Source organism: Aptenodytes forsteri, unplaced genomic scaffold, assembly GCF_000699145.1.
Source record: "Aptenodytes forsteri isolate BGI_AS27 unplaced genomic scaffold, ASM69914v1 Scaffold102, whole genome shotgun sequence".
NCBI classification, from domain to species: domain Eukaryota; kingdom Metazoa; phylum Chordata; class Aves; order Sphenisciformes; family Spheniscidae; genus Aptenodytes; species Aptenodytes forsteri.
The window spans coordinates 634448-649193 of NW_008795771.1; the positions used below are offsets into that span (position 1 = coordinate 634448).

The 14746-nt window shown below is 40.5% G+C and overlaps 1 protein-coding gene across 2 annotated transcripts in view; it reads left to right on the forward strand.

Moving 5' to 3' along the window:
* The window catches only part of GABRB1 (gamma-aminobutyric acid type A receptor beta1 subunit), a 65721-nt gene extending 52712 nt beyond the window's left edge, over positions 1-13009 (forward strand). Inside the window, exons 3-7 of one of the 2 annotated variants that reach the window (XM_009283588.1) lie at positions 3342-3479; positions 3584-3736; positions 5077-5327; positions 8174-8179; positions 12662-13009. In XM_009283588.1, the coding sequence (XP_009281863.1) occupies positions 3342-3479; positions 3584-3736; positions 5077-5327; positions 8174-8179; positions 12662-13009 (896 nt within the window). The remainder of the gene's footprint in view (positions 1-3341; positions 3480-3583; positions 3737-5076; positions 5328-8173; positions 8180-12661) is intronic. The other variant, XM_009283589.1, reaches the window with a different exon arrangement.
* Positions 13010-14746: the final 1737 nt, after the last annotated feature.

A 14746-nucleotide genomic window follows, 5' to 3' on the forward strand; every position in this document is an offset into this window, starting at 1 on the left:
GCCGCCGGGCGGGGGGGGGCGGACAGGCGGGGCCGGGGGCGCCAAACCGAACGTTAATTTACATCACTGCCGCTCCTCACTTGAAGGCGCCATCCACTTCGAAAAGGAGGAGTGATCTGTCCTCTGCCAGCTCTGTTCAGAGCTGAGATCGGTTCCAGCCTTTAAACTGCAGCCGGCTGTGGTCCTCCCGAGTTTGCTAGTTTGGAAAGCGAAAAGCCACGTCAACGCCTGTGGAGCCTCCAAGCCCTGCATCCCTGAGTCATCGTCAGCCGTGAAAGCAACGCTTCTCGCACACCTAGAACAATGTGCGAAGCACGTAATGAAGGGCATCAAACAACAAAAATCATATCACGCCAGGGAACGGACTGCCTGGGGAGACTTTACACCTTGTTAGTGTCTAGCAGAGTTATTACAATGACTGTCACGGCAATCATGATTGTACTGAGGTTCTCTCTATACAAAACCATAGGAAGATGTTCCTGCTCAACTACTCTTCTAAAAAGAGAGCTAACAAATGTGAATGCTCCTGACTGAAAAACGTGACTATCCCTTTCTCATAATTTCCCCCAGCTTTAACCAAAGTAAATTCAAGGAACAAATCAGCATATCAGAAACAGCAGTAGCTCACACTAGATCCATTTTTTGTAGTATTTGGAAGCAATTTTTAAGTTTGTAAGGGTTAAAGACATGGCCTGCCAGCAGTGATGGCTTGTCATCAGCTGAAATCTTCCATGCAAGGTTCTTGCTTTTGGTCAATCGACTTTATAACCTTGTAGTTCTACCTTTCATTTAGTAGCCATAGAAACCTTTCCAAGACTCATGAAAAACACATTTGTCTACATCACAAAACTCCCGTAATCTGTTTTTGCGAAGGTCCAGCATCACCATTGGCACCATGTACCAATAACATGGTGCGATCCTTCTGTAGGAAGGTGTGCCTGTTTTCCTTTTGAAATCTGCCCTGTGATATCCCACGTGTCTATCTGGTACCAGTTTGGTTTTAACAACTAAATCTACAATAATTCTCCTTTGGGGAAGGGAATTTTATCTGCAGTAAGGTGCCCAAACGATTCACTCTTTTGTCAAGAAGGTGGAGAAACTGCAGAGAGGCTGGCAGAGGCTGCTTAAGGAGACAGTGAATAAAGTCAAGATTTGCTGAGCACTGGAAACTGTTCTTTTCTCTGCCCTGGGTCCCAGCGTGCACCGGCCGAGGAAGCAGAACAATTGGAGCAAAACTGGAGGGAGGGGTGTGAAAAGGGCCCCAGCTGATGATGGCACAGAACAGAAGAATCAGGTTCACCGTTTTCTTCCAAACCCTGAAGCAGAATCCAGGATTCTCACACCTAAACCTTCACCTGGGACTTTGCAGCAAGTACCGGTGAAACTTCTGGGTAGTGCTGCACCTTTCTTCTTTCTAATTCTAGCCCCTAAAGACAAAGAAATGGCTATGACTGCTACCTCATGTAGAGGATGTTTGTATGGTGTCAGGTCTACAGATAATCAATACCCTTTCAGTATGAGGTGACAGCTTACCATTTCCTCTATTTTGCTGCATCTTATTTAAAAAGGGCAGACTTTCAAGAGAGACTTTTTTATAATACAGATTTGCAAGAAAATGAAGTTAATGCTTCCCTGACAGTCTTAGTCTTGGCCTTTTAAACAGACTTAGCAGTCTTCATTCCCTTCTTCAATCATTCTGTATTACATCCTACATGTGGCTCATGTTGGCCCTGTGGTTTGTGTGCAATGCCTTTAAAGCAGCTACTGAAGTCAATGAAAAGCTCTTGGCTCCTAACTGGAAGGCATGAAAACCAGCCATGCAGAGAGCCCTGTGTGACAACCCCAGGGTGGTTCATTTAAAAAAAAATAGCATAACTAATGGGAAGCGCAGAAGTTTTAAGCAAACAGCAGCAATCCATATTGCACAGGTTAGTACAGTTTCAAGAGCAATTCAGATAGTTAGCAAACCATGGCACTGAGCAGTTCACAAATAAGATATGTGACCACTTAACCTTGTTCAGCCCGTCACTGTGTGTTTGCATCAAAAGATAGCTGTTCAATAACTGCAGACTTTCCAAGCAGTCCCTTGAGCCCGGCAGCAAGTTGTGAGAGCTTCTCTGATTGTCACCAGGGAAACTACGGACCCGTTCTGCATGCGGTCAGCCTTCCAGAGATGAGGTTATTACCAGGCACTATCATAAGAAAAGACGTCTCAGGACTAATGTCCCTAGCTAGAAACTGCATTACTGGTGCATACGAAAGGATAAGTTCCTAACACTGTAGAGGCTTCTGATGCTATGGTTGGTTCAGCTGGCAAAACTACTGTCAAGTTCTCTAAAGCTTTGAGTTCAAACACATGTTTTTATTTGATCTGTGTTATATGAGTTAAACCTGATTAAATCTAACACCTGAAGGAAAAGTCTAAAAATAGATGAGATGTTGTTCTCGCCTTTGGTAGATATCTGGAGAAAGTAGTAAAATGCAATAAATTGGAACCAGTTTAAATATTAGTTAAAAAATGTCATCAATTGTGAGATTTTTTTGAAACTCAGTCATTTTTGAGTTTAATCAAAATGTTTCTGAAAATGGTAACAATAATGTTAACATTCCCAGTGGTAGAATGGCAACTTAATTTTTAATTAAATGGTAAATAATCAACATCACTGTTAAAAGGAAAGAGAAGAAACGTGCTAGTTTTGAAGTCAATAGGAAATAGTTCTGTGATAACAGAAGATCAAAGATGGCATGGTCTAATTAAAATATAAAATGCTGCATGAATATCAAAGGGATACCTACAGCTCCAACAGACATTGTCAGGTAACAGTACAGGCACCTGAATTCTTCTAGAATCATCTTTGCCTCCACTGGCTCCGAACTCTGTATTTTGTCACAGCCTGCATAGGAAATCAAATGCAAAGCTGGCAACTGAACCTGGTTTTACTGTCAGAGCTCCTCCTAGAGAGTTTAAAAGTTTTGCTGATGTTATATCAGCCTGTTGGTAAACTGAGCAACTCAAGCCTGAACAAAAAGTAGTAGTATTAGGGCTAGCTAAAAATTGATCTTTAATCTTAAATTCTGTCCTTGTTTTCTGTCTTCTCCCATTCCACACCTAGAAGCCTCCCCTGTGTACAGAGGAGGCTACGTGGCTTCTGTATAACAGAAATGTCACACAACAGAAGGCTGAATTCCTGATTAACGGCAGCTCCCTCCACTTCAACCGCAACTGTTAAGAAGGCTGACTGCCTAATAAACGGCGGCCCCCTCCACCCCCCCCTCCACTGTTTAAGCCAAGTAATAAAACAAAAAGAAAAATCAATAATCAATAAGTGCCTCTGTTTCAGATGGATACACTACTGATGATATTGAATTTTACTGGAATGGAGGAGAGTCGGCAGTAACGGGAGTTAATAACATCGAGCTCCCCCAATTTTCTATCGTTGATTATAAGATGGTATCAAAGAGAGTGGAATTTACAACAGGTAAGCACTGGCTAGTTAAAAAAGCTCCCCCTCTTCCCCAACCCAGAAATATCAGTGTCTAACTTTTGTTAGGCATTAGTCATTATATGACTTCTTTCTTTCAGGAGCATATCCTCGACTATCACTTAGCTTCCGGCTTAAAAGAAATATTGGATACTTCATTTTGCAAACCTATATGCCTTCCACGCTGATCACAATTCTGTCGTGGGTATCTTTTTGGATCAATTATGATGCCTCTGCAGCCAGAGTTGCTCTAGGTAACTTCTTTTCAAAATCACTGAACTACATAGATACTCGTTGCCTTTGAATGCAAGTAGTACCAAATCCATACAGCTGATTGCAGCAGCATTAATTGTGATCTTAGACATGCAGTGTAGGGTCTTCGTTGTCAGGAAGGCAGGCAGGTGTCACCTTGCCTACATCTGAAGTCCTTGCTCTGCAGTCAGGTTGGGATCCTGACTGACTTCCAGTTGCCATAATGGTCTTTGGATCAGGCCAAAAGTATCTTGCTTCCAAACTGAAGCGTAAAGGTCTAATTCAGGTATCTAAGGGTATCTACACTGTGCTGCAACAACATTTCATTGATGTTAAAAAGCATCCTCTCAGGCCAGATGTGTGGCTGGAATGAATACACAAGATCCTACTGACATCAGTGGAGATATACCAGCTTACACCAAATAAACCTGTTTTACCTACATAGTTTGTTATTTCCCGTACCATGTTCCTTCCTACAACTTTCCATAAGAACCAAGATCTTCTGCCACCATCTGCGCTTTAAGGCACATATGCTTTTCAAATGCTAATGCCAGAAAGCCATTTTGTCCCACCTCTATTTTGTCCCACCTCTCTGTAAATTCAACTCATTACACCTGTGCCTAGAGCTATTATCTAGATGCATTAATGACCTGTGATTAAAGCAGACTAAAAGATAATTTCATCCAGCTAAAACAAAACACACGCACACAAAAAAAGAAAGAATCATGCAGTGATGGATAACACAATGAGATGGAAATGCTTTACTTGCAGGCACCCCTTTAACAGGAAAAGCTGTTTTGGTACAAGCATATATATCACTTTCTCTTCATCAAAGATGACTTTATCACACAGCTTCCCTTTCTCCTTTCAATCCTCTGTTTTCAGTCAAAAGCTAGATACTTATTCCAGTTCCCCAGAGCAATGCAAGCCACCCTACGGGGTCAAGCAGGGCTACTGCTGTAAATAAAGTGAGAAGCATTTCCTCACATAGAAAGAACGGTGATCAACTCTTTGCTATCCAGGTCAGCTAACACCACGTTCCCTAGCTGAATTATTGTAAAAATTAAGGCAAGGTGTACCAAGATAGCCTGGGCTTTTCAAGGCTATTTCTTTCACCCTCCGTTGCGTGGAAAGCCAAGGAAGGTGCCACCAGCAGGCCTGCAAGGATATCTTCCTTTCCAGTCCTGCAAAACGCATTCCCTTGGCTGTTAAGAATCTGATCACATAATTAAGCCATCTGCGTGAGAAGTGCATGGTAGCTGGACAATGCTGCCATTATGCCTTTCACGCTCAGATCTCCTTCCCTGTCTTGTTAGTCAATGTCTCTTTCTTCCTTTCGCAGGAATCACAACTGTGCTGACCATGACCACCATCAGCACCCACCTCAGGGAGACCTTGCCAAAGATTCCCTATGTCAAGGCAATAGATATTTACCTGATGGGATGCTTTGTGTTTGTGTTCCTGGCCTTGCTGGAATATGCCTTTGTAAACTACATATTCTTTGGGAAAGGACCCCAACGTCAAAAAAAGGCAGCAGGCAGGGCAGGACATGCTACAGGCGAGAAGAGCAGGCTGGAAACAAATAGAGTCCAGGTAAAATGTTCAAGCTAACTTTTCAAATGTTATTTCTGCTGTGACAATGTTGATGTATATGATGATAGAGATAAATGCAGTCTGAACACACATGCAAAAGCATTTAAGATTGTCTAGAGAAAAGTCATATTTTAAGGAGGTTACAGCAACATACGGTTTGTTCCGTCTTCAACTGAAAACAGAGGAAGAAACTACAGAAAATGCAAATGAATATTCAAAACAAGCATTTCTTTGCAGCACAGAAGAAATACAAGGGGTACAAGGAAGTTAAACATTTACCATTTCAACTGTGTATTTCTTTGCTATAGAAGGTGGTATAGAAGAAATGTTTATTATATAGTTCCTCTTTACACACAGAAACTTCACAAAAAATAGAAAGCAAAGACAGACACTGTTGCTTCAGTGAGTCCTGAATGAAGCCCACACCACTGAGCTTCCAGGAACACAAGGAGGATGCTGCTAGGTTATAACAGCTTTCACAACTGTCAGGATTTTTCCCTCAGGCTAAATTCAAGCAGACCACAGCTACCCCTCTTAAAAAACAAGCCAGACAAACTCAAGGAAGTAATACTATGGACATTTTTTTAACAGGGAAAAGTTTAATTTAGCAGTACATCACTGAGCACTTGCAAACTTCTATAAACATGTTCCATTTTTTCCCAGTTTTTCAGAAATAAACACTTCCCTCAGGTGTATTTGGCCCAGTCTGACTCAGAGGAAAATACATATCCTAATGAGCCAAAAATTTTCTTCTGTTCTCTGCTTTTCTTACAATATATTACATCCAAGTATTAATGAGATCTTACCCAGACTGTCCTATAAACTTCTGTACTGTTGTGGCCTGAGGTGATAACATTTGGACAAAACTATATTTGAGCCCTCTGTTCAGCTTGAAGAATGAGATCGACACATAAAACTCTTAACAGGTACGACTTTAGCTGGATGGACGGTTGCAATTTCACATACGTATCAGGAAGTGCATTTCAGAAACTCTGTGATATTTTATTAGTTCTAATATTATAATATTAGAGTTGTGTGTCTTGTGTCCCAGCAGCCACACCACTACATCTAAACATCATTAACAGAGTCCTCATGTCCTCAGTCTCAGTGAACTCCTGAGCACTAGAAGTCCTTACCCGCATTCACCTCCTGTCCCAATGTGTAGGAGATGCTTTATTACAGTGGGTGCACAAATTCAGTTCAGGCAGTCTGGCTTTATTACAATTTGTGTGGGTGCACAAATTCAGTTCAGGCAGTCTCCAAGGTCCCGCAAAGTATTGTCCTCCACAGAGCAGAGGAGATAAGCCATCCCATTACAGATTGTTGTGCGCAGACACTGTCTGTCTATTTCTACGGAAGATAGGGAAGGGAAAAAACCCAGCAAAACCCACAAGCTCTGACCAGCCACCTCAACAGCTCCTGAGATAACCCAGCCTAGGTGAGAAGAAGCACAGCAAGGGTTCATGATGAAGAAGGAAGCAACACTTCTTCAGAGGTCAGCCTTGGCTACATGGCCCCCAGTGCACTGAACTGAGTAAAGGATGAGAAAGTGTAAAGGATAAGAGTGAAGGTAAGCTCTTTTTCCTACATATTTGGAGAGTTTGCTTAACTAACAAAAAGTCCTAATTCATGACTAAAAGCTTTTGTCTAAATGTTACACTGGCAAAGATTACGCTGAGACCAGTACTCAGAATAGGATGGAAAGTTTTTACAACCACACTTGAACTTTTCAGAGCACCACGTGCATACACCAGCATTTTTCTGACAGAAAACAGAGGGCATACAGGCTTTGTACCAGGATTTGTAAGTGTTCACACTTTAGACTGCAATTTCATTCGGAGACTGAGAATGCTTTAAGTGAACAAACTGCTTTCTGCCTGTACAGCGCAAGTTTGTGATTTTAGATACATATATATATACACATACACATAGACACACACGTGTGTGGATTTTGTTATCCCACTGGAGACACATTGATGTGGGACCTTGTGAGCATTCATTTCACTCAGCATGGAAATGCTGATGTCCAACAGCCATATTTCTGTCTTCAGCAGGAAGAATGCACATGACTGGAGCAGTGGGACACAGTAAGGTTATGTGATCTCTATTGAAGACAACTCCCAGCCCCTCTCCATCATGTTTTGAGATTTTTCACTGTTATTATGATGTCTCTACCACAGCAGGGGAAAGTTTTTTTGGAGCACAAAAGAAGTACAGCTGTAAGTATATACAGCTATAGGATATTTTTTCCCCTTTTACTCTTGACCCATACCACTTATCCATACAGGGACCTATAGCCAATAGAAGATATGTAACAGTGCTTCCTCTCTTTGTGCCAGGTGAAGATATTGCTCATTCCCATCTGACATACAACTCCCATGACTAAAAGAGTTCAAATTCGTTCACCAGATAACAAAAGCGTTAGACGTGAGCAACACTCAGCAAACTGACCACGATATCAACACAGTATAGAGAAGACCAGATGGAAAATGAAACCATACCGCTGTTTCATATGTGGCTGTTCCTTGCTCTACAGACTGAAGAAGGTGGAAACAAAGCCTCCAGTTTCACAGTTTATGCCATTTTAATCTTTAATATGCAAAAAAATATTAATTTGTAGTAAACAAGCTTTCTGTTTCTCTAAATAAAGCATAAAGACTGTTTATATCTCCTTGTCCATTTGTCGAAGCTAGATGTCACTGAGGAAACCACTGTAATTATGGATAAATAGGACAAACTACCCAGCAAGAAAATATTTAGATAGTCTATGCATGCAGCTGCTGCTGTTTCCCCAGACAGTTATAATGTGAATAATCATTACACAGAAGATGTCTCTTAAGCATAAGGAAGAGGTAGGATGCAATCATAATGTGAGTGGGAAAGGGGCTGAGCCATCAAGGGGTTCATAAATGGCAACACAAGGCAGGTGATAGATGGTCTCTTGCTCCCCAGTTCTGCACAGCATCACACCTTCCTTTCAAACCTTCTGTGAACCACAAAACACCTGGGATGGAAAGCCAGAGACCAGCCACAGACTCCAAGGAAAACATACAATTTTCCAGTACAGTGGCTACTGGAAGGAGAAAGAGGAGGGAGCACATAACAACACAACTACCTTAACATTCAAGTAAATCCACAGCTGAATAAGTATATCCCTGCTGAGCATAACCTGTTTCTTTGCAGATCAGATTGTGATAACACTGCTGCATTTGTTCCAACAAGATAGTTTGTATGAGTAACGTGGCCCTGAATCTTTCATCTTAAGAGAAAGAAAAGATGTTTTTGTATTGAGACAAAACAAAAGTTCTTACCTTTTTTCTCCCAACAGTTATCGTAAAAAAAGTAGGTAGGGAAAAACCCATTCCAGACAACACTAAGCATTTGAGACCCATCCTCTGTCAAGGAATGCCAACATGCTCTTCCCCTAGAACTGACTGGCTACTTTTTATGTGGTCAACACAGGACTGTTGTTTTGGGGGTTTTTTATTACTTTAACTATTTTAGACTTACACAATATTGTTTGATGTTCCTAAGGAGGAAAAACATTTTCTAAGTAAACATACAAGCCAGATTATTATTACTTTTTACGATGTTTTCTGAGCACACATCAAGGCTTTTCCATCACTGATGAAGATTCATATATATGTACCTGTGCTGATTTAGGCTTTAGGTAGTTCCAGTGCAAACAAAGAATTAAAAATCCATAAACTCAATGTAGATACACACTCAATATAGATACAAATCTCATTACAAGAAGCATCACCATACACATGCTTCTGAAGAATATTTAGACTTTGATAATTATACCAGATGACTAACACAACGTCAGCTTTAGATGCTTTGACATCCTCCTCACATATTCTTCATGGTATGTTCAAAAGACAAAAAAAATAACAATTCTTCAGCTTTCTACAACTTTAGGCAAAATTTATGCATTGTACAAACAAGGCAAAGTGTATATGTTGATGCAAACACACATTTAGGCTCAGAATATCTGTAAGCAAGAAATCCTGTTTTCGCCTGAGCAATGGTCAGTTTATGTAATAAAATATAGGGCATTCTGTTTAAAGAACAACAAGGTGGTATTTGAAAGGATAAATGTGTTATATCCAAGCAAGGAAGAACTACTCTGGGCTTGATATGGCTAATCTTTCCTACCTAAGGATGGGACTAAGATACTCTACTCCTAAGCAGGCAGCCAGCTAGTGGGCCAGAAAACTGAGTAGACAGAGCCTTGTCTCTTCCATTCCCATTTTTTGTCATGCCATCTGATGCAAATGTGTCAAAGACTGTGTAAAACTGCAGTACGTACCTGATGTGGGGAAAGAGCCTCCTCACTGAGACATGGGGTGGAATTACTTGAAGCCTGCTAGCTGTTTCTAATGCACAGGCTTCCTACAGCACAGGACCATCAGCAAGCCCCAGGTAACCTCATATTAAGTAAGGGAGAAAAGATTTTAAGACAGAAAATTTACAGCTTTTACTGTGCACATATTTGCTGTTAATTCATTCTAACATTAACATAAACAAAACTAACAACAAGTCTCTTTTGGGGATCCCTTAACAATTTGTATGTTTTCCAGATTTCTACGGGAATTTGTAGAACTCCTATGCTTCAGTAACTCCTCAGCTGCACAAGTTTTAAGAATATTGTGGAGTGAACTTCAATAAATTCTGAAAGGGTTCTTAACAATGTGGGAAATTAACTATTAGTCCAGCTTCATGTTGCACAAGCAGAGAATTTGACCCAGGTACATAAGAAGAGCTTTTATACTTCTCTGAGTTAATTTATTCAAGATCAGTTTAAGGCCCTTTGCTCTGAATTGCAAAGACTGCAATTCAAAGACTGAATTGCTTCATGACGTATACAAATCATCCCGCCTAAAATGATTTAAAGAAAACTCATTTTAAAATATAACAGGTTCGTTCATAACACTTAAAGCAGGAATTCATACGCTGCTTGGCTTATAATAAACTGTCAGGGCATATTAATTTAAGAAACATCCCTATGAACCACTTTAGATTGTAGGCAGTTATGAGTTGTCTTCACAAAAGAGGAGCCATAATAACTGCTTAATGATGCTTGCACTACTGTTACTACTATTATAACACTAAAGTCAATTAGCTTAAACTTTAGATTATGTAGTCAAAGACAGCTCAAAGAGCTATTTCATAAAACTGGGAAGAAAAGGTTGACTTATCAAAACTGAGAATTAAAAAAAAATTCTCTTTTTACATGGAGACAACTCTGAGGTCATTGCTTTTTGCACAGAGAATGTCAGAACTTAGGAGTAATGAATAGTCCCATAGTTATGGCAGTCCTCTGGATAGTAGGAAACCCTAGCTTAGATCTTCCTTCTGCTTAAATCTGAAGACTTGGCCTAACAAGTATAAACTGGGTAGCCCATATCTCAAGTACAGATTGCAAACACCATACTGGTTTGTGACCAGCTGGCCTCTCTAACCCAGAATATGAGCTTTTCCCACCAAAACAGTGGTGGGAACTGGGATGTTCCCACTGAATGCTCATTTCAGAGTGTACGGAATCAGTTGCTAAACCTGACTACTGCATTTTCTATCTGTGGTGACTTATTACTCCATTTAGAAGACTTTTTTTCCCCACAGCTCTCCTGGGTGGCTTTTGTACAAATAGCCCCTTCACTTCTTTGTTTTCAGTTAGTAAGTGCTTAGTCTGGCACAGCGTAAATACGCCAGCAGTCATCATGCAACATTTTCTCCTTCCGGCAAAGGGAAGGAACATCTTCCACGCTGCCAGGTGGAACCAAGGCTTTCTCTGGCTTCCAGCTTTCCTCTGCGGCAGCCCCCAGAGACTGGATTTCACCGTGTCCTCTGCTTGGAGTTTTTTCTTGAACATACTTCAAATGTGCTGCAGATTATTATACCATTTCCTAGCTCTGCTATATCTTGCTAAAAATATAAAGCTCAGAGTGCAAACAAAGCATTGCATACCACTGGTGCTTCACAAGACTAGATATTGTCAATAAGTAATTTTTTTTTTCCTTCATATAAAGGCATCCCCAGACAGCCATGGTAGAGATTGTAATATATTTGAGGTAGGTCAAACGCCACAGTTTACAAAAAACAATTTTAATACTCAAGCCTCAAGGCGAAGTCTTTGAAGTCTCACTTAAGAGGTCTGTGTCCTGATGTGTATTTCCCTCATATGAGCTACAGTGGATGTTTAAATATCTGGGAATTTGAACCATCTAGGAAGTCTTTATGGAGAAGTCAGGAGTCATCCTGGAAACACCAAAAAACTTTTCCTAAAAGATGTTTTTCTACAAACATGTAGAAAAATAAAGATGAGTGAAAAGGTTGAGAGAAGTCAGGTCATCCTGGAAACACCAAAAAACTTTTCCTAAAAGAGGTTTTACTACAAACATGTAGAAAAATAGAGCGAAAAGGTTGAGTCCCCATCCCTGGAGGTATTTAAAAGACGTGTAGATGTGGTGCTGTGCTAATTACATTCATATATAATGAAGGTAATGATATTAAAATATTTTATATTAATATATATATATTGTTTGCTCCAGACATGTACATACCAGTTGCAGTTTCCAGTTCTTTGTTCAGGTACTTAAAACAGTGCCGTGACTAACTAACAGCATAAATAAAGCAAGTGATAAACATATTTGAAACAACTGCTTCTGGTACCAACATACAAAGATGCAACTGAATGCGAGGTTTCATTGAGTAAAATGGATTATTCTATCTGCACGTGAGCAAGTTAATGGTATGCTCTGGGGAGTAGGGATTTCCATCTCTGCAATATAGTAATTCTCCAAAATTAATTCTCATCACAAGCATATTACAATAACTGATAAAATTCACATGTACCTATATGTTCCTCATATGATGAACCCATTGTTACAAAACTGTCCTTGAAACTAACCTACAGCACTAAAACTGTATAAAATTGACAGAGACAGCGATATATTTTTTTCACCTTGAGTACATGAAAGCTTTGGGTGTCAGGTCACCAGACATTAAAACTCAGTATTTCACAAAGACCATGATCCAGGTTAACGATAAAATTAGAAAACTTTTACTTTACAGGGGATGAGATAACTAACTGAATGAAAAGGTCCCAGACCAAGAGCTGGGTCAGAATGGAAGATATTTAGATACCTAACAGATAATTTCACACCAGTCAGGAAAGTGTATTTTCACTTCCGTTGATGCTATACAAGACACAACTGTCACTGCAGCCCCAGGAGCACCTTGGCAGTAGAGCCGGAACGTACCTGTCCATCTGGGAGACACCTTGGGCTGGCTGAGGAACTTGTCTAATTCACATTCCTTCCTTGACACAGGTTGATCCCCATGGAAACATGCTTCTTAGCCCACTTGAAATACGAAATGATGTCAGCAGCTCAGACGTGTTCACGAGCCACGGTGACCCCCGAGCCACCACGTACACGTACGACAGTGCCAACCTGCAGTACAGAAGAGCCACTTCCAGCAGAGACCTCTACAGTAGGAGTGCTTTGGACAGGCACAGGCTTCATAAAAAAGGACGCTTACGAAGAAGGGCATCCCAGATCAAAGTTAAAATCCCTGATTTGACTGATGTTAACTCGATAGACAAGTGGTCCAGAATGGTCTTTCCCATCACATTTATTCTTTTCAATGTTGTTTACTGGCTGTATTATGTCCACTAATTTATGCAATAACGTTACCATAGACTAACATAATTAGACTTGTTTCTTTTCCTTCTCAATTTTGTTAACTCTGAAGAACTGCAGTAGCCATAATGTTACATGTTCAAGGTAAGATACCCAGCCATTAAATAGTTCTAGATTTAAGCTTTCAAAAAAAAAAAAAAAAACCAAAAACCAAAAAAACCCCCAACAAATCCAGCATCACTACATTCAGATCAGAATAGTACAGATCTGCTCTTAAAAAGCATCTTCAGCAAAAATGCTATATCTCGATTTTTACAGAGTTTGTGCATCACCCATGACCTTTCTGTACCGGCTTTAATCTTTTTTTTAAGTGGAATAAAAATTAGTCCTACTGTATTCCCACAGCAGCATGCTTCGAAACAGGACAGTAAAACAACTCAAAGTAGTAGTCATGTCACAGCCTTTCAGCATTTAGAGTGTAAAGAAATTTGAAGGATTATAACTATTACATCATGCATCATTTCAAAGTTAATAGTTATACTAGAAAGTATTTCCATAGTGTCTGTGAGAAGTATCACTCAAGGAGATGTAAGTCAACTCACATTTTCAGAGAGGCAGGGATCTTCAAAAGAAAGAAACAGCAGCAGAGACAAATCCCACTGAGTTTCCAACTAAGGAATCCACAGATTGGGTCTAACTGGAATTTTTTTATTTCCACAAAGTAGCAAAGTTTAAATTGATGAGAACAATTGTGCCATCTGTAATTTTGTATTAAAAAGTCGAAAACAAACACGTGTTCATTCCTGGAAGCAACTACTGAGGGATACGCCAGCCCAAGAGCGGCTACTTTTCTTGACTCCCAGGTTTCCTGTGGCTGGTAATTGCAACACATTCTCCCAAAAGTTGGCAGATGTCTGGGAACAGATCTGAGGAGAGTTCTGCACGTGGTTTCCTACAGATTTCCTTAGTCCGCTGAGAAACAGGAGATACAGCTGAGTCTTACGGCACACCGGTTATGTTGGGTACACTGCTCCTGAGGAGCTGCCTCTCCCCACCCGGCTGCTTATTGCCTGACACAAACACAGCTGCAGGCGAAGTGCTAGCAAGCTGCATGCAGCTGAGGAGCAATAGGTCAGTCATCTAGCTGTATGAAACCCATTTCCCTTCTCTATCGCTATTTTTTTCCTAACAGCGCTTATACTATGTTGCCTAACATAGCATTTTATTGAAGCAGAACTATTACCAGTTAAATTTTATTTTGTATTGAAAGTGTTTCATACTTTTAGGAGAGTCAAGCTATACAAGCCAACAGAGTCTGTGTAGGTACTGAGATGATTGTTATCAATGCCAGCTGGTACAGAAAGAAACATTGATCAGGACAGTAGGCAGCAATACCCGCAGTTAGGAGTTACTAGGGAATACAAATGAGCGATGTGGAAAGCTTCTTCACCCGTTCCTCGTTGCCTGGCAGTAAGGTCAACTGATGACCTTATCACCAGTTGACATTACAACTTTTTAAGCAGAATGTAATAATACAAGAAACACTCCTACACGTTAACGTTTGTCACATCCTGCGAGACCTCAACCTCCTAACAGATCAGGACCTGCTGCCCCTTCTCTTTGAGCAGCAGGCTTCTGCAGAAACAGTCTCAAATGATAAATCACCAAACAAGAAAGGGGATAGCTTTAATGTACTCTTTATAAAAAAATAAAAGACTGAAAAACAGGCATTTGACGTTGCTACTCTAGGAGGGTCCTTGAGACTATTGGTTT